General features: G+C 50.2%; 1 protein-coding gene and 1 long non-coding RNA gene across 3 annotated transcripts in view; one reads left to right on the top strand and one right to left on the bottom strand.

The window, feature by feature from the left end:
• The window catches only part of LOC110260359, a 17,796-nt gene extending 15,248 nt beyond the window's left edge, over nucleotides 1-2,548 (bottom strand). The window contains exon 1 of the long non-coding RNA XR_002343532.1: nucleotides 2,424-2,548. This is a non-coding gene — a long non-coding RNA (uncharacterized LOC110260359). The remainder of the gene's footprint in view (nucleotides 1-2,423) is intronic.
• SYPL2 (synaptophysin like 2) lies at nucleotides 2,081-17,490 on the top strand. 2 transcript variants are annotated; one of them, XM_021090083.1, is made up of 7 exons: nucleotides 2,081-2,390; nucleotides 2,555-2,629; nucleotides 10,440-10,564; nucleotides 11,648-11,849; nucleotides 13,083-13,274; nucleotides 14,692-14,834; nucleotides 16,176-17,490. In XM_021090083.1, the coding sequence occupies exons 1-7, from the start codon at nucleotides 2,337-2,339 to the stop codon at nucleotides 16,219-16,221; spliced, it is 837 nt and encodes a 278-aa protein (XP_020945742.1). In that variant the 5' UTR covers nucleotides 2,081-2,336; the 3' UTR covers nucleotides 16,222-17,490. The 2 variants fall into 2 exon arrangements, with proteins under 2 accessions (XP_020945742.1, XP_003125917.1); XM_003125869.4 differs by having other exon boundaries at nucleotides 2,083-2,390; nucleotides 14,692-17,490.

Raw genomic sequence — 17,496 nt, 5'->3', positions numbered from 1 at the left:
CTCCTAAGACACCACTGATCCCATTGCACCACAGCGGGATCTCCAATTTTTTAAAAAAATGTTACGGCTGCAGCCACAGCATATAGAAGTTCCCGGGCCAGGGATTGAATCTGAGCCTCTGAAGCAACCTGAGCCACTACAGTCAGATTCTTAACTCACTGCACTCCAGTGGGAACTCCTTGTGAAATTTTTCTTTCAATTTAGACAATGGGTCATGACATAAAAATTTGTTTCTTACAGGGTTTGTGTTTTAAAAAAGAAAGGAAGGTTGGAAACATAGTGCAGTGGACCAGCCTAAGCACATGTGCACAAAGACATGCAACACGGCATTGTTTGTGAGAATAGATGTTTGGAAATAACCTCAATGTCAATCAGTACGAGAGTAAGTGAATAAATACACTTGATGTGTGTATATAGCAGAATTCCGTATAGCTAAAAGGAACAAACTAAAGGTACGTCAGGCCAGACAACTTTCATAAACACAACATTATGTAAAAAAGTAAGTTTAGGAAGGTTATTTTAAGCATCCCATTATTTTGATAAAGTTTAAAATAATTTGAAAAACAATACTATGATAAATATGCATTATTTCTAGATACAGTCACATATATACAGAAAGTAACAAAATAGACATGAGGCTAATAAAAAAAATGCAGGATGAGATAGTGGTTACTTCTAGGGAAAGAGGAAGAAGGGGGAGGATAAGATGAGGATATTGCACAGGGTTTGATTTTATATGCACTTGTTATTTTGTTTTTAAAGAATAGGATTGAGACAAACAAGGAAGAGTGTTAACATTTAACAAGGCTAGAAGGTAGGTCTGTGGATTTTTGCTGTGTTATTCTGATACTTTCTTGATTGGGTTGTATTCTGTACATGTTGTAGACACTGGTAATAAGTACATTATTTCATATTTGTGTTATGTTATGTGGGCATTTATATAGCTTCCGCAACTAAAGCCTCATGATCACTTTATGAAATAAGGACATAAATTGTTGTCCCTGTTCCACAGCAAAGGACCCTAAGAGCACAGGATAATTTATTCACAACTGGATTGTGGACTCAATAGTTCCTTGTTTAGCCTAGATTTGCAAGGAAGTCCACTGGAGAAGTTTCCTTTAAGCCTAGGTGACTTGACCCCAGCCATTCCCTCCACCCCAACCTTGGAAGGCACTTAATGGGGAAATGAATTGTATTAATAACAGCTAAATATTCAAAAAGCAGTCATTCTAAAGTACAGGAAATACCAGAAGGGACCTCCAAAAAGACTGTGAGGCAATGGATTCATATTTACGAGCCAGTTCTTGGGCGGTGAAAGTGAGTTCCCTGGCCCCCACCACTGGCTCACACTCAGTGACCTTGGGCAAATCACTTAACTTTTCAATACTTACATTTACACTCAGGCAAACTGAATGTGTAATACTCATCATTAAACATTCGGGCTCCTGCAAACACGTTTTGAAAATTAGGGGCAAGATTAAGGTGGATTGTGTGCAACAACATCAATACACATTACACACCTCAAAGACTATCTTCACTCATTTAAATGGTGATGGCTATTTTAAAGGAGTTTCAAATGATTGATAAATTAGTAACACAGAATGGCTTTTGTTGTTAAAAAAATTAAAGCAATGCTTAACCAGACAGAATAAAAAGTGAGAAATTATATATTCTATTGCCCTTTTCGTCTGAACTGGCTCTTTAAGATTTTGGAAGCAAGTGGTGTGTTAACCATAAGCTTTAGAACTTTATTTCAGCACTGGTAATGCCTTTATGAGAATCCTTTAGGTTCTGAGTATTACGGTGTGGAAGAAGAGAAGACGGCGTAGAGCACCTTCAATTCCAGGAAACTTGGGAAAGAGAAACTAGCACGCCAGGCTAGTTCCCACCTTTGGCCATGAGGTTGGAGCGGCCGCGGTGTCTTGCTGGGGACCAGCCCTGGCAAAGAATCCGAGCCCCCTCGCGGCCGAACTGCCCGCCGAGGCCACAGGTCCCTTTAAGGCGTCCTGCGGGCAGGAGCCCGGGAGCGAAGTGGGCGGGAGCAGGGTTAGCAAGCGCATGCCACGTGACGCGGCTGCCAAGTTGTTCGCGAGTTTGACAGAAGTTTGAATTGGACTCGGGGGTTTTCTGCAGCCGGCGGGGCACAGCGGCGGCCGCGGCCTCAGCGAGCGTGAGCAGCAGCGCCCCCACGACCCACCCCGGCAGCCTGGATCCCGGGCCATCGACGGTCGCTTGCGTTCCGGCTTCGCCCGCCTCCCGCTCCCCGGGTCAGCAGCCCCCAGCCCCACCGCGACCCCCGCAGCCCCCGCACCGCGTCCCGGCCCCGCCGCGCCAACATGTCCTCGACGGAGAGTTCGAGTCGCACCGAGGACAAGTCGCCGCGCCAGCAGGTACTCCCCGCGCGCCCCTGGGAGCTTTCTCACCGCCCCTTCGCCACCTGGGTGTCGGGTCGACCCTTATTCCGCCCCTCTTCTGGGTGTGAGTGGGAGGAAGGGGGCCGGCGATTTCCCGGGTCCCCCACCGTCCTGACCCGGGGCCGGCCCTGTCTCCGCAGGTGGACCGCCTGCTCGTGGGGCTGCGCTGGCAACGGCTGGAGGAGCCGCTAGGCTTCATCAAAGTTCTCCAGTGGGTGAGTAGCTGCCCCAGCCGTGGGCTATTTCGGGAGCCTGGACTGTGACGCTGACCCGAAGCAATGCGGCCGGAGTGGGGGGCGGGGAGGTGCTGCGGCGGTCCCCACGGAAGGGTGGGGGGCGGCGACAGGTGGGCGGGGGAGGGGCGGGCTGGGGCTGCTTCCCCAGCACTTGATGGCAGGCGAATGAAGAACGAGGCATGCGGAGTCCCGGATTCGGTCCTTCTATGTGCAAGGAGCCTTTGCCCAGGGCGCTCACATTTCACCCAGGCGAGCGGACCCGGCTGTAACCTTTCCAGAACTCTGATCCTGCACATACCGCTCGTTGGTGGCAGGAGGGGGGAAGAGGACAAGGGGGATGAGGAAAGCTGCAGAGGGCAGAGGAGGGAAGGAGGCAGGCGATGGAAACCATCCTGCCCCCAAACCCACCATGACCTGACTGATCCTGGAGGTGGGCTCGAGGGACAGGGTCCTGGCTGGCTGTGGCCTTGTTGAGGTCACTGGAGTAACCTCTCTCTGTAAGTGCGAGAGTGGATGAATGAATGTATATGGTTCATGGCTGTAGGATTAAATAAAATTTAAAAAAATTAGACAGTAAAAACCAGTGTGACGAAAATGTGGCTCATAGCATAAAAAAAACAAACAAACAACAATAACAACAGAAAACAACAACAACAACAACAAAAAACAAACATGAGTTGGAAAGCTGCGGCCCTGGGTTCCAGATCTGGACCTACCCTACCCTTTCTATCTATGTGACCTTGAGCAAGTCTCTTCTTTGGACTTGAGTTTTTAATATCAGTCAAAGGATCAGACCATCCCGAGGGTCCCTCTCTGCTCTAAATGGGTTGGCTTGTTAGAACCTTGCCCTTGGTTAGACTTATCCTATGACCTTGAGGAAATCTGCCTCAGTTTCCCCTGTAGTGTTATAAGGGAAATAGCATGTCTTGCCTCACCAGTACTTAGAGACATTGGCATGCTCTCTGTCCTTCTCAGTGCCCAAGGCCTCCTGGGTATAAATTAGGAAGGTGGACAGGGGCAGTCACTCTTTCAAACCATAAAGACTTGTTGGGAGCATTCAATGCACTATCACCGAGATTTAAGTTAGACAATCCACACACCAAATGGTGTGTGAATAACTTAATTAATGTGCTTTCAGCACAGAATTCAACTAGGGAATGAGTTGCCATTAATACTGAGGAGGATTGTGTTCTAAAGGGCTTTTTGACTCACTGGAGACAGCAGGTAGCACTGTGTCACTGATTCTTAAATCATCCTTTGGATGAGAAGCATCAGATCTGGAATTCAGGGGCAACAGTGCATTTGGGGTTATCTCTGGATATCTGAGACCCTGACTGGGGCTGCAGGCCAGCCTGCGGAACTCCCAAGTGCAAACTCTGGAACCTGATGGGAACTTTCCACTCTTCCTACTGCCTCAAGAGCAATTGGAACAATTGCTGACTGAACTCTTACCCTCCCCCCCAATTCACTTCTTTGACCCACTACTTGAGTACCTAAGGGGGCCATATAAGAATAATATTAAGGGAGTTCCCATGGTGGCTCAGTGGTTAATGAATCCGACTAGGTACCATGAGGTTGCAGGTTTGATCCCTGGCCTTGCTCAGTGGGTTAAGAATCCTGTGTTACCCTGAGCTGTGGTGTAGGTCGGAGACACGGCTCGGATCCTGAGTTGCTGTGGCTGTGGCTGTGGCATAGGCTGGCGGCTACAGCTCTGATTAGACCCCTATCCTGGGAACCTCCATATACTGCGAGTGTGGCCCTAGAAAAGGCAAAAAGACAACAAAAAAAAAAAAAAAAGAAAGAAAGAAAGAAAAGAAAAGAAAAAGAAGAAGAAGAATATTAAGGCTCCATGTGATGACTGTCCAGAACTAGGGAACCATTATGAGCGATTCAGAGGAGCAGAACCTGAAATGTAAGGGTACAATTTTATCATTAAACTAGACAAAAGGATCTAAGGGAAATTTGAGAAATACTGTCAAGGGATGAGGGAAACAATGAGGTTATTAGACCATGGAAGCATCTTCCATGGGGGATTCGAGAGCTTCCTTTTTCAACCCTTCTATCCTCTTCTCAACGCATCTCCAACCAATACCCACAATGTTTCTATAAGGCTACACAAAGCAATGTCCAGTCTCCTCTCACAGTCGGTTCTGATCCCTAAGAATCAAGAGCTATTTGGCTTTTTTTTTTTTTTGGCCGCACCTGCGGCAGGTGCAAGTTCCCAGGCCGTGGCGTCAACCCGCACCACAGCAGCACAGCCTGAGCCTCAGCGGTGACATCACCCAATGCTTAACCCGCTGTGCTAGCAGGGAACTCCTGACCTATTTGACTTTGAAGATCCTCAACTTCTTAGAGAGGAAGTTTTGTCTTTCATAACGCTCAATCCAGGAGTCCCGGGCTAGACTCTGAACTGAGCCTTCACTCAAAGAGTAGCATCATAAAGAGACGTGATTTGCTTTTCCTGCCATCCTGGTAGCTTGAACTCGTTGTCTGAATTTCACTTGCCCTGAGTCTCTTCAGGTGAACTAATGTAAAAGGACATGGGAACCAGCATCAAAATGACAGTGATTTGGGACTTTTTATTCATTTCCTGCTTAGATGGGCAGACCAAATACTCCTGACCAGAAAAGGGGGAGCAAAACCACTCACAAAGCTTGCAGTTACTGTAATAATAGAAAACTTTTGTTGCTACTATTACTAAAAAGCAAAGGTTTTACAGGAATCCTGGTGAGATAAAAGCAATGTTATTCTTGGAGTTGCCTGGTGGCTCATTGGGTTAAGGATCCAGCATTGTCACTGCTGTGGCTCAGGGAACCTCCGCATGCCACAGGCTCAGCCAAGAAAAAAAAAAAAAAAAGTAATGTTGTTATTTTATTACTGAGATGCTTGGCTTAGAGTATCTTTTTTAAATTTAACAAGTAACTAATCTTGGAGTTCCTGTCTTGGTGCAGCAGAAACGAATCCGACTAGGAACCATGAGGTTGTGGGTTTGATCCCTGGCCTTGCTCAGTGGATTAAGGATCCCACATTGCTGTGAGCTGTGGTGTAGGTCGCAGATGCGGCTCGGATCTGGCATTGCTGTGGCTCTGGCACAGGCTGGCAGTGACAGCTCCGATTTGACCCCTAGCCTGGGAATACCCATATGCCGAGGGTGCGGCCCTAAAAAAAAGGATAAAAGACAAAAAAAAAAAAAATTAACTAATCTCATCTCAGTTCCAGTTCTGACGTCTCACCAAGTCTATACTAAACTAGGAAAATGACATGGGCATAGACATTATTGGAGAACTGGTTTTTGTTTTTTTTTTTTCTTTAAGCAGACTTTGAAATGATGGGCTTTGGTTTAAATCTAGACTCCTTTGCTTTCTAGCTTTGAAACCTGGGGTAAGTGATGAAATCTTCATGGGCTACAGTTTCTTATCTATAACTGAGAGTAAGCTCTATCTCATGAGCTCACTGGGAGGGTGACAGGAGGTCATATCTGGAAAGCACTGGAACATTCAGGAAGACTGTGGGGAGCCTGGCAGTCTAGGAGGTAGTCAGGAAATGTTGGTTACTGAACCTCCCCTTCTCCCTAACTTTCCCCCTCTGCAGACTGTCAGCTAAAGTTGTCCTGGGGTGAGATTATTCAAATGTCCCTGCCAAATCCTCCTTTTGAGGGTAGAGTACGAAAGAATCTCCTGGATTCCTCAGTCACTGTTCCGATGATGTCATTTTATCTTTAACTGGGGGTGCCCTGATCAGTAATTCCCCTTTGAGGTGCCAGAGTCACTTTTTTGGGTTTGGAGTCTCTGTATTGCAAATAAGCTATTCCAGTAAGTGTGGGAAATGTGAACGTACACCATCCAAGTCCATAAAAACCAATGATGATTGTGGGGATGGGATTTGGGGGGAGAGCTTGTCTTCCTTGTGCCCTGCGCTAACTGCAGATGTTAGTGTTCTCGGAACTGACAAGGGATTGTTACCAATAAGCAAGTCAGCCGCAAAATGGAGCCTCATTCTTAAACCAGCAAGGTTATTCTGCTATCTTCCCAAAAGAGCTGCAGGGGCCAGAGGAAGGCAGTGTACGGCCATCGCTGTCCCCAAGCAGCGCAGGTCCACAAGGAAGCTGGTTGGTAACCAAACTCTGGAGATCCTCCTTGTCTCGGGGTCTCCATTTCTCATTGGCTCCTAGTCTTTTTTTTTTTTTTTTTTTTTTTTTGACTTTTAGCACCACATTCATGGCAAATGGAGGTTCCCAGGCTAAGGGTCAAACCCGAACTGCAGCTGCCAGCCTCAGCCACAGCAACGCCAGCCAGATCCGAGCCGTGTCTTTGACTTACATCACAGCTCATGGCAGTGCCAGATCCTTAACCCACTGAGCAATGTCAGGGATCGAACCCACATCCTCATGGATACCAGTTAGATTCATTAACCACTGAGCCATGACAGGAACTCCTTGGCTTCTATTCTTTGTGACCAGTTTGTTCATCTCAGAGCCTTATGCTTGGTGACAGGGGTGGTTTTTCTTTCCCACTCTTCCCTGTGACTCAGGCACTGGGCACTTTAGAAAGACAGAATGTCGGGTGCCTAAAAGTGGAGGGGGTTGGGGGAGGGTGTCTTTCTCTCCTCCTTCCTCCATCTTTGCAATCCTCCCTGCACATAGTAAAGATCTCTTTTTTCAGCTGTAATAACTTTGTGATGCAGGGCTTTGTTTTGGTTTCTATTTGAGCATGCATTTTCCTTTCTGGATGCAAACGCTCGAGAGCAGGCACCAGGTCTTATTCATCTTGGTTTCTGCAGCACCTGGCACGAAGTAGATGCTCGATAATTCCTTGTTGATTAATGAATGGATGATGCAGAAAGAGCACTGAACCGGGAATCAGGAGCTGTGAAGTCTAAGCCTGGCTCTCACACCGGCTAAATGTGACCTTGGGAAAGTCACTTAATCTTTTGGGACTTCAGTTTCCACCTCTGTGAAATGAGACTGTTGTGCTTGATAATCTCTGAGATCCTTTTTGCTCTGCTGTTCTGTGAACCTGTGAGATTTCCCTGAGCTTCTTCCATCCATTCACTTACGTAGCAAACTGTCACCTGTTATCTGACACCATCTAACTGTGTTATGTTCAGATTTAATCACATACTCTGGTTAGTAAAATTACATATGGTATTTAGAGACTCCTGACTTTCAGAAGAGAATATGGTTAATACTATAAATGACATCTTTCTGAAGACGGTCAGGAGTGCCTGTCAAGGGAGTGGCAAGGTTATTGTGGGTATATTTTGCCCATAGAGGACTCATAAAGCAGGTTCAGCTTTTCAGAACCTCAAGGTTGTCATCTGGACATAACAGAACTTTCCATGATGACAGAAAAGTTCTACAGTCTGTGTTGTCCAGTATGGTACCTGCTAGTCATAGGTGGCTATTGAGCAGTTGAAATGTGGCCAGTGTGACTGAGCAACTGGATTTGAAATGTCATGTAGATTTAACTAATTTAAATGTAAATAGCCATACTTGGCTAGTGGCTACCACTGTGGATAGCACAGCTCTAGAGTAGGAGCTCCATGAAGACAGAGATGTTTTTCTCTTTTGTTCACTAATAAATCATACTGCCAAGACCAATGCCTGGTACAGAGCAGATGCGCAGTAAATGACATCTTTCTGAAGATGGTCAGGAGTGCCTGTCAAGGGAGTGTGGTAAAGAGAAGGCTGCACAACGGACTGCTCACTGCCCCGGGTTAGGAGCACCTACTTTTGGGGGAACCTGTACAAAGCCATTCACTGACTAACTGCCAACAGGTAAAAATATGTTCCACTGTCTGCCCTTCCTAGAATGTGACACCCTAATTGTGTCCAGTTCTGGACACCAGGAGCTAAGAGGAACAAAGAAACTTCCAGGAGGAATCAGAGAACCAGAGCTGACAAAAAGATGAGAGAATTCTTATGAGCAAGAACTAGGGAAGTTCCATTGTTATGCCAGGAGGCACCTTGGAGTGTGTAAGGGTAATGATGCAGAGGCTTTGGGGGACTTTTGTGGGGACTTTTGTGGGGACTTCTCTCCAGTTCTGTCAAGAAGATGAGCAGCTAGGGCTCTACTGCAGCTTCCGTAATTTAAGTCAGGTCGGGGGCTGATTCAGGCATTGTGGAGAGGTTATACTCTCTCCTTTCCTGGATGACTTTTAAAATGGAGACAATTCTCATTTTTCTGAACTAAACCTCCTGGGAACAGAGAGGTGCCCATTATGACCTTTAGAGAGGGGTCAGCAGCGCCAGCATGGAGAAGATCTGCCAGGCCCGGTGATGCAAGGCGGGGCCGTGGCACCGGACACCACCCAGGGGCAGAGCACAGCTGCTGGCAGGCCCAGCCAAGAGCACACTGAGAGCGTTACCCTCAGAGAGCGAGTGAGCAAGAGAATCACAGAGCTGGAAAGAGCCTTTGGATTGCCTGCCCCAGACCCCTCCTTTTACAGAGAAGGAACCTGGGACTCTGAGAAGCAGAGTGACTTAGTAGAGGTCACCCAGCTGGTCAGTGACAGGGCCAGGACTAGGACCCAGATTTCCAGACTCCCAATCCAGGTCTCTTTTCACTCCACAACACTATCAAGCATTTTCCAAATACTGCGCACACAACTCTATTCTCTAAACTCTGGATGCAGGACCAGGACATGGATCAGCTGTCTTTGAGGTGTTTAATGTCCGAGACACTGAGTCACAAAGAAACTTACAGAAAATGAACAATTAACAGAATAAACTCTCTGCTTAATGCAAATGATTACAGCCAATGGTAAGTGCACAGGAAGCAGGGCCAGAACAGATGATGTGGGAGGAGAAGAGATTCCAGTTTCTCACCTCCTTTTCTAACCAAAGTGTGTCTCCCCAGAAAGAAATTCGAAAATCATAGGATGAGGGAATTTCATTTCACTCAAGACAGGAGGTTTAGTAAAATGCGATGAAGGGTGAAGAGGAAAACAATTCGAGTGATCTGAAACGCTTCTGGTTCTTAACACTGAGAGATGGCAGCATCAAGAGATTATAAAGGGAAACACCACTGGGGAGACAGCAGAAGCCGATAAGGCAAGTGGAGGGCACTTGACTCTGGGCTTGAGCCAGGACTGCCAGCATCGACCCAGCCAGCACGTTGCTGAAAGAAAGGTGCCTTTGGGGGAAGGGGAATTAGCTGGTGCTACTGTGGGACAGCAGCCCCTGCCCCTTGACCCCTCAGAAGGCTTGGCCGAAGTTGTCCCCTCCAGCTACAACCTCCACTGAACCAGGAAGCCACTGGAAGTTAGCACGAAGGTAATGACAAGATTTAGTGACGACTTCAAAGGAGAAATGGAAAGAATTCCATGCATGCCTGATCTAGGTTGGTGCAGGGGAATCAATTTCTCAGATGCCTCTCCCTTGGGAGGAAACAAGTCCAATTTCGAGCTAGAAGTTTCCAAAGCCCAAGATGGACAGGTAGTTTCCCAAGATGTGTTAGTCATCGTGTTAAGGAATACCTGTCTCAGTGTCACATCCAATGGGGAGACCTGGAAACGGCCCATTTCTCCCTTTTCATCTCCATCCCAGGTACCACTCAGAGTCAACCTTATTCATTTGGCTCTGTGGTCCGGCACCCTGTGCAGTGAACACAGCCCCCGAGGCTGGGGGACCAAGGGAAGCCATGGGTCCCTGGCCAGGGGGGACTCAGTTAAAGAGCCTCTGGCCCCTCCCCTTATCTGTACCTGCTGAGAGTCAGAGGGCGGTTCTGAAGGGACAGATGGTGGCCAGCTGAGGCCTTCTGACTCTTAAAGGGGCTCCGCTCTCCCTCAGCTCTTTGCTATTTTCGCCTTCGGGTGCTGCGGCTCCTACAGCGGGGAGACAGGAGCAACGGTTCGCTGCAACAACGAAGCCAAGGACGTGAGCGCCATCATTGTTTTGTTCGGCTATCCCTTCAGGTGAGCAGGAATCGATTCTCACCCCGCACAACCTCTCTCACTGGATTGGCAGGACCTGCTAGGTCTCTTTCTCCTCCAACCTAAAGATCTTTTGTTGGGTGCCACTCCAGCTTCAGATAGAATTCCGAGGCTCTGATCCTTCCTACTCTTTAGGAATTTCAGCATGCTGGCCAGAGAAAAATATAAGGGAAACTCAGATCTTTGCTATAATAATGTTCCAGTCCATGGATAACCAGTAGCAGGTAACAGGAGCTCTTACAGAAAGAACCCGTGCAGTGTGGAGTGAAGGGTTATGGAGTCTGGGCAAGCTGGGCAGGTCTCTCTGACCCTCGGCAGCCTCTTCCCTGCCTTGCAGGTGAGGAAGCTTGTCAGTAATTAGATCCTCGAAAGCTGATGAAGTGTGCTTACCTGTACCACCAGAATAAAGGAGGCACACCTTGACCAGGAGATAGAAGAGAATACTCCTCCCTGGGTATTTGGGAGCTTAGGGAAGGGGGGAGCCCAAGTATTCAGGGAGGAATGGAGACAGGTCTCACTCACCCTTACAGAAATTGCTAGAAGCAGCAGCCAAGTTAGATTAGCGGTCTCTTGTATATAATAAGGTATTTGTTTTTCTCCCTTGATTTTGTCCCATGTAGTCTCATTGCAGGACCTGGATGTAAGGCCTGAGAATGGGTGATGATGATGCTAACTTGGCCACTGTGGCCCAGTGCTTTCCCAGGGGCAGAATGAAGCTCATTTCCCTGGTGGGTTGACTACCGGAAACAGATGGACTGTATCTATCGTGGTTGTGATCCAAAGGGTCCTGGAGAGACTAGGAGCTATGCAGGGTCAACATATCTGGGCAGGGGGGCCGAGTGTGGGGGTGGTGGCCGAGTGGGAGCTCGGGTCTGCCCAGAATTCCAGGGACATTCCTGTCTTGACTGCAGGTTCCCTCCAGAAACTTTCCTCCATCCATGCCCCTTTTCATGGCCCTGTGAGAGTCCCAAGGGGAGCACAGGGCTGCTCTGGGGGCAGGGAGAGCCCACTGCCTCCACAGGGAGAGGCCCCTGAGCTCAGGGTGGGCTCCCTGCCCCCCCGCAGGTTGAACCGGGTCCAGTATGAGATGCCGCTCTGCGACGACGAGTCCACCTCCAAGACCATGCACCTCATGGGGGACTTCTCTGCCCCTGCCGAGTTCTTCGTGACCCTGGGCATCTTTTCCTTCTTCTACACCATAGCCGCGCTGGTCCTCTACCTGCGCTTCCACAGCCTCTACACGGAGAACAGGCGCTTCCCGCTGGTGGTGAGTGGGCACGGCCAGGAGGGATGGGGCAGAGACACTGAGACATACGTTCTGGGCTGAGGACAAATAAACGGTGGCTTTCCTGGGTCCCTGACACCCTGATGTGAACCTCTTCAATCTCCCTGCCAGTTCGTCGCTCTTGGTCCCTTCAGGTGCTGGGTGGGGCTGCCACGGTCCCTGGGGCCGGTGGAAGGCCCATGTCCCAGGGCTCTGCCTCCACCAGCTTTCCATCACTCACTCTGCTCACAGGAGGCACAGCAGCATCCAGAAGCAGGCTCTGGAGTCAGACTGCCCAGGTTCAAATCCCAGCACAGTCCCTTACTAGCTGAGCGCTCTCCACAAGGGACTTAACCTCTCTAAGTCTGTTTCCTCAACCTAAAATGGGAATGAGATGATAACTGCTTAATAGGGTTCTGGAAGGATAAAATGAACATGCATGTAAAATATCTGGTATATAGTTAGCCTCAGTTAGTGCTAATCATTATTATTTCCCCGTTACTTTCTCCTTGTCCCAGGCATGCGGGGGAAAGGGTGCCTTAGGAGACCCCGTTTATCTCCTGCAGTCTGCCCTCCCTCTGCCCTAGTTAGAGCGGGGCAGTGGGGATCAGAGGAAAGCCTGAGAGGTGGGGTGGGTGGCAGGTTTAGGCTACTTGGGTTTGGGGATGACACTGACCAACAGACGCCATGGAACATTGCTGCCTGACCTCAATTCTGAGGGCCTGGGCAGGGGTGGCCCTGGGTGGCAGGATTCTCTTGGTGGCAGTGAACAGATTCCCCGGGATGACCTGGAGTCCCTGAAGCTCCAGGTGTTGGGTAGGACGGGAAGAGGCAGCTGTCCTGGGACACCAAGATCCTGGCGCATGTTGTCAAGAGGAAAAGAAGTGTGGGGTCACGTGACCTTTGTTTTCCTTTCCTTTTTTAAAAAAAAAAATGTTTTTGTTTTTTTAGGGCTGCACCCAAGGCATATGGAAGTTCACAGGCCAGCAGTTGAATTGGAACTACAGCTGCCAGCCTACACCACAGCCACAGCCACGCCAGATCCAAGCTACGTCTGCGACCTACACACCACAGCTCGCGGCAATGCTGGATCCTTAACCCACTGCGTGAGGCCAAGGATCGAACCCGCATCCCCATGGATACCAGTCCATGGGGTTTGTTTTTTCCGCCGAGCCACAATGGGAACCCCTATGGTGACCTTTCTGATTGCATTTCTTGTCCCTCTGCTCCTCCCAGGACTTCTGTGTGACTGTCTCCTTCACCTTCTTCTGGTTGGTAGCTGCAGCTGCTTGGGGCAAGGGCCTGACTGACGTCAAGGGGGCCACACGGCCATCCAGCCTGACCGCCGCCATGTCCGTGTGCCACGGAGAGGAAGCTGTGTGCAGTGGTGGGGCCACGCCCTCCATGGGACTGGCCAACATCTCTGTGGTGAGACCGGTGGTCCCCGAAGGGGTCTAGGGGAGGGGGCACTACCTCAGCTGCCCAGGCCTGTCACCACAGCAGGGGCTGAGAGGAACAGAGAGGGTGTCCCCGCAGCCGATACCCCGGCACCTGCAGCCAGTGCTTCCTGTGTGCCTAATGCTGGCTGCTGGCCCCTGGCTGACCCTGAGGGACATTTGGGAAGGGGACACCCAGGAGCCACGCAGCCTCCTGTTCCTTTCTCCTTCTGCACTCTGCCTGTCTGGGGTCAGACCCAGAGTGAGTGAGAAGGGGCTTACTGTCACTCAGGCCTCCAGACTGGGAAAAGGATTTGAGCAGTGCTGGCTCCAGCTGGTATGCACGTGTTTGGCCACTCTAGCTACTGAAACAGTGAGATATCTCCATATCAGTTGCTAAATAGCTGAGGTCCCGAACTTTTCAAATGCCCTCTGTCATCCCAGCCACCTCAGCTCTGCCCTGAAAATGGCCCAAACCTCTCCAAGGACCAGCAACTGAAAGGTTTAATTCCTGGCACACCAGGGAGCCTTCTAGACCTTGCTGAAACCCTGCTAAAAGGTTTTAACAGCCACCCCCCCCCCAGCATTTTACTGTAAAAATGTTCACACGTACAGCAAAGTTGAAAGAATTTTACAATGAACACCCACACACCCATCAGCTAGGCTGTACCATTAACATTTTACTAGACTTGCTTTATCACATGTCGAGCTGCCTCTCTTCATCTATCAATCCATCTTATTTTTAATGCATTTCAAAGTTAATTGTGGCCATCACTATATACTTCCCCCTAAATACTTCCTGCTGGTAGGTTTTAAAATATTTTGATATAAAATATTCAGATATAGCCAGCTGGGTCGCTGCCCGCTACCCTAGGGAAGGAGCACCTTGGACAGCTCTGGCCCCACCCATCCAGATGCTTCGGGAAGCACCCAGGGGCCCTGCCTCCTTGCTGTGCTTTGCATGATGCTCCACTCCAGGAGCCAGATTCTCCTAGTGACCAAGCCACAACTTGGGTGCATGCTATGGATGGACAGAGTTAGACACTTTTTTAAAAAATGGCGTATGGAAGTTCTCAGGCCAGGGACTGAATCTGAGCCACAGCCGCAATCTACGCCGCAGCTGCGGCAATGCTGGATCCTGTGCTGGGCGGGGATTGAACCCATGCCTCCGCAGCGTCCCGAGCTGCCACAGTCTGATTCTTAACCCATTGTGCCACAGCGGGACTCCAGAGTTAGACACCAGAGAGCCCCTCAGTGGGTGATGGTCTTAAACCCTGCCTCTGTATCCAGTTCCCTTTTAGTCTTTCTGTCTCCTGCCAGCCCTCCACCCCAATACACAGGTCCTCCCCCTCCCTGTAACCACGATGCCCTCCTTCCTATTCTCACAAACCTCCTTGATGTCTTTGCAGCTCTTTGGCTTTATCAACTTCTTCCTGTGGGCCGGAAACTGTTGGTTTGTGTTCAAGGAGACCCCATGGTATGGGCAGGGCCAGGACCAGGGCCAGGGCACCAGCCAGGAGAGCGCAGCTGAGCAGGGAGCGGTGGAGAAGCAGTAAGCAGCCCCCACCCGGCTACTCCCGAACAGGACAGCACCTCTTCAACCACCTCCGGCCTCCGGGACCTCCCTCTTCTTCCCCCTCCACCTTCCCTCCCCCAGCATCTGGGCTTTGAGCTTTGAGACGTTTTTGCCAGATGGGCAGGCATCAGCTGTCAGAAACCTGGGCAGCCCTCCTGTGGCCTCGTATCCCTCCTCTTGCTGGAGTCCCTGGATGGCAGGAGCTCAGTGCTTCTTGTCTCCTTTCCAGACCCCGGCATCTTCCTTGGGGGTCTTACTTGTATCCTCACAGCTTCTCAGAACCAGCCTCTGCCACAGGCAACACATGGGGTCAGGAGACCCGAGACTGGTTCCTAGCTGCCACTTCCATCCCTCTGTCCACTTCAGTGAATGTGGGGGGAGGGGAAATTGGCTGGCAGGCTTTTCCCTTGCATGGAGGGCCCACTAGTGGTTTAGTGATCCCTCTTCCATGGCTGTCATCAGGGCTCCGTGTCAGCCTGAACGCCGTAAGCTCCCCACTCTCTCCTCTGGCCTCTGATTGCCCACGGAGCCCATCCCGTGGGAACCCAGGAGGCAGACTAGCCTAGAAAATAGCCCTTCAGAGGGTCCCAGTGAGGCCGAGACTCAGTGGGGAGCAGATAAATTGCAACTGAGTTGCAACTTCAAGAAACTGAAGCCAGAAAATTGCTAGGGAATCAGTTTTTTTCTGCTCCCTTAGTCCTCCTACCCCTCCAGGCTGGAGCCCTTTCCCCCAAAGCTCTAAACTCATACTTGCCCTAGAAACTCCTTACTATCCTCCCTGTCCCCCTTCTTGGGCTTGGTCTCACATGTGGGACACAAGAGGAGGGGTCCCTAGGAGCATCTCCATGTCAGCCCTCCCCACCCCCAGCCTCTCTGTCCATCCCCCTTCCCCAGCTCTTGGGGCTGAGGCATTCAAGATCCTTTTTGAAGTCGGTCCAGGCCTTCCTTTCATTCCTGCGGGGCCAGAGAGGGGCTTTGGAAGGGTGAAAAAGGACCACCATGGGTCTAAGTTGCCCCAGAGCCCCAGGATATGAATGGATGGATGGGCCCATTTCTTCCTCACTCTCTGCTCGTCTTCCCCCACCCCACCCTGCCCTGCCCCTTCAGGTCTGGCCCATTTCATCGTTTTCCTTCTTACTTTCACAAACAAACATGCCCTCTCCCTGTGCCCTCCACCCCTCCCCTGCTTCCTCATTTGTTCCAGGCTCTACCCCATCCCCAGTCCAGGGCAGGCCGGTGCTATTGGTGCTTCTTTACTTCGGGACCCAGTTCCATATTTGTCTTTGGTGTGTCTCTTCTTCCTGACGCCCCCTTCAGTGCCTCTCTGGACGCCAGGGCCTCAGAGTCAGTGCTGACCGGATAAGGGCCATGTGTCTGCCACCCAGCTCAGAGCACTGCAGTCTGCTCTAGCCGTAGGGCTGCCCAGGGAAGAACGAAGAAGGAGGAATCCAGCCATTTTCCAATGCAGTGCCAATTAGCCCACGCATCATCCCAAAGGTGAAAGTGCCCTGTGCCCGTCTCCTCTCAGGACCGAGTCTACCCCTCCCACATCCTCACCCCACTAAGCACCCTCCACAGGAACCTGTGCATTACTGGGGTACCCAGGCCGCAGGACCTTTGACTTCGAGCCCTTCGTTTCTTCTTTGGGTCACATTTTCCCCACTCGACAGAGAAATGTGAGATTTACATCTTCAAATGCTCCACCAGAGTCCTTCAAAGAAACTTTACCATACTTGTTTTTTCGACTTGGGGGAAGAGATTTGAGGAGGGAACATAGGAGATGGGGAGGAGAGTGTTTCTAAGTCTGAACCTCTCTCTGTCCTGAGCTGTCCCCAAGGTTACTCAAGGACAAGAGGGGGGACAGTTTTGTCTACAGCTTCAGAGACACAAAGAACAAAGGGGTGATCTTCATTTTCCTCCAAGCTGGCCCCCGGGAGGGTCTGTAAACAACTTCTACTGGAACTTTGTTTGGCTTCTGTGTACATATTTATAATTTATCTGAAATATGATGGATAAAGTGTTCTCATTTGGGGCCAAAGTTACTAACTGGTCCTTCAGCTAGGGAAAGGGGTGAGTGGGTATGCACGCCTGCCAAAGAGCCCTAGCCCAGAACTTTCCCTAAAGCAGAGAAGGCTCTTTCTCCTCTACAAGAGGCTGGCTTGCTCTCAGCCAGAAGAGCCTTGACTTCGGCTATGGCCTCTCCCTCTGTGGCCGCCCTAAGAGGAAAGGCTGCTTCACCTCGCTACCTTCAGAGGGCTGGCCTGGTCCACATGCTGAAGGCCGGGCTATCCTCAAAAGGACTCACGTCCCCTCCCACCAGGGCTGGCATCACCACTTCGCCAAGTGGGGCCTGAGGTAGGAGAAGGTGTCTGGTTTCTCCAGCTGCTGCGGGAGGCCAAAAGGCAGGGCACTTGCCCTTTGCCCCAGTAAACTGGCCCTGCCAGTGTGCCCACCTAGGACCTTTCCTGAACATGAGTTCTCTCCACCATCGTGGTCATAGGTGTCCTTCTTCCGGGATTGCAGGTCGGGGTGGGGTGGTGGGGGGGAGAATGTTGCATGTTGTTTTCTGGTGCTTGTTACTATACATTTGAATAAACAGTGCTTCAAGCATTTGCCACGAGGGAGCCAAGAATGGAGC

Source organism: Sus scrofa, chromosome 4 (assembly GCF_000003025.6).
Source record: "Sus scrofa isolate TJ Tabasco breed Duroc chromosome 4, Sscrofa11.1, whole genome shotgun sequence".
NCBI lineage: Eukaryota > Metazoa > Chordata > Mammalia > Artiodactyla > Suidae > Sus > Sus scrofa.
Note: the sequence above shows the minus strand (reverse complement) of the source record. Positions and strands in the feature narration are given on the sequence as shown.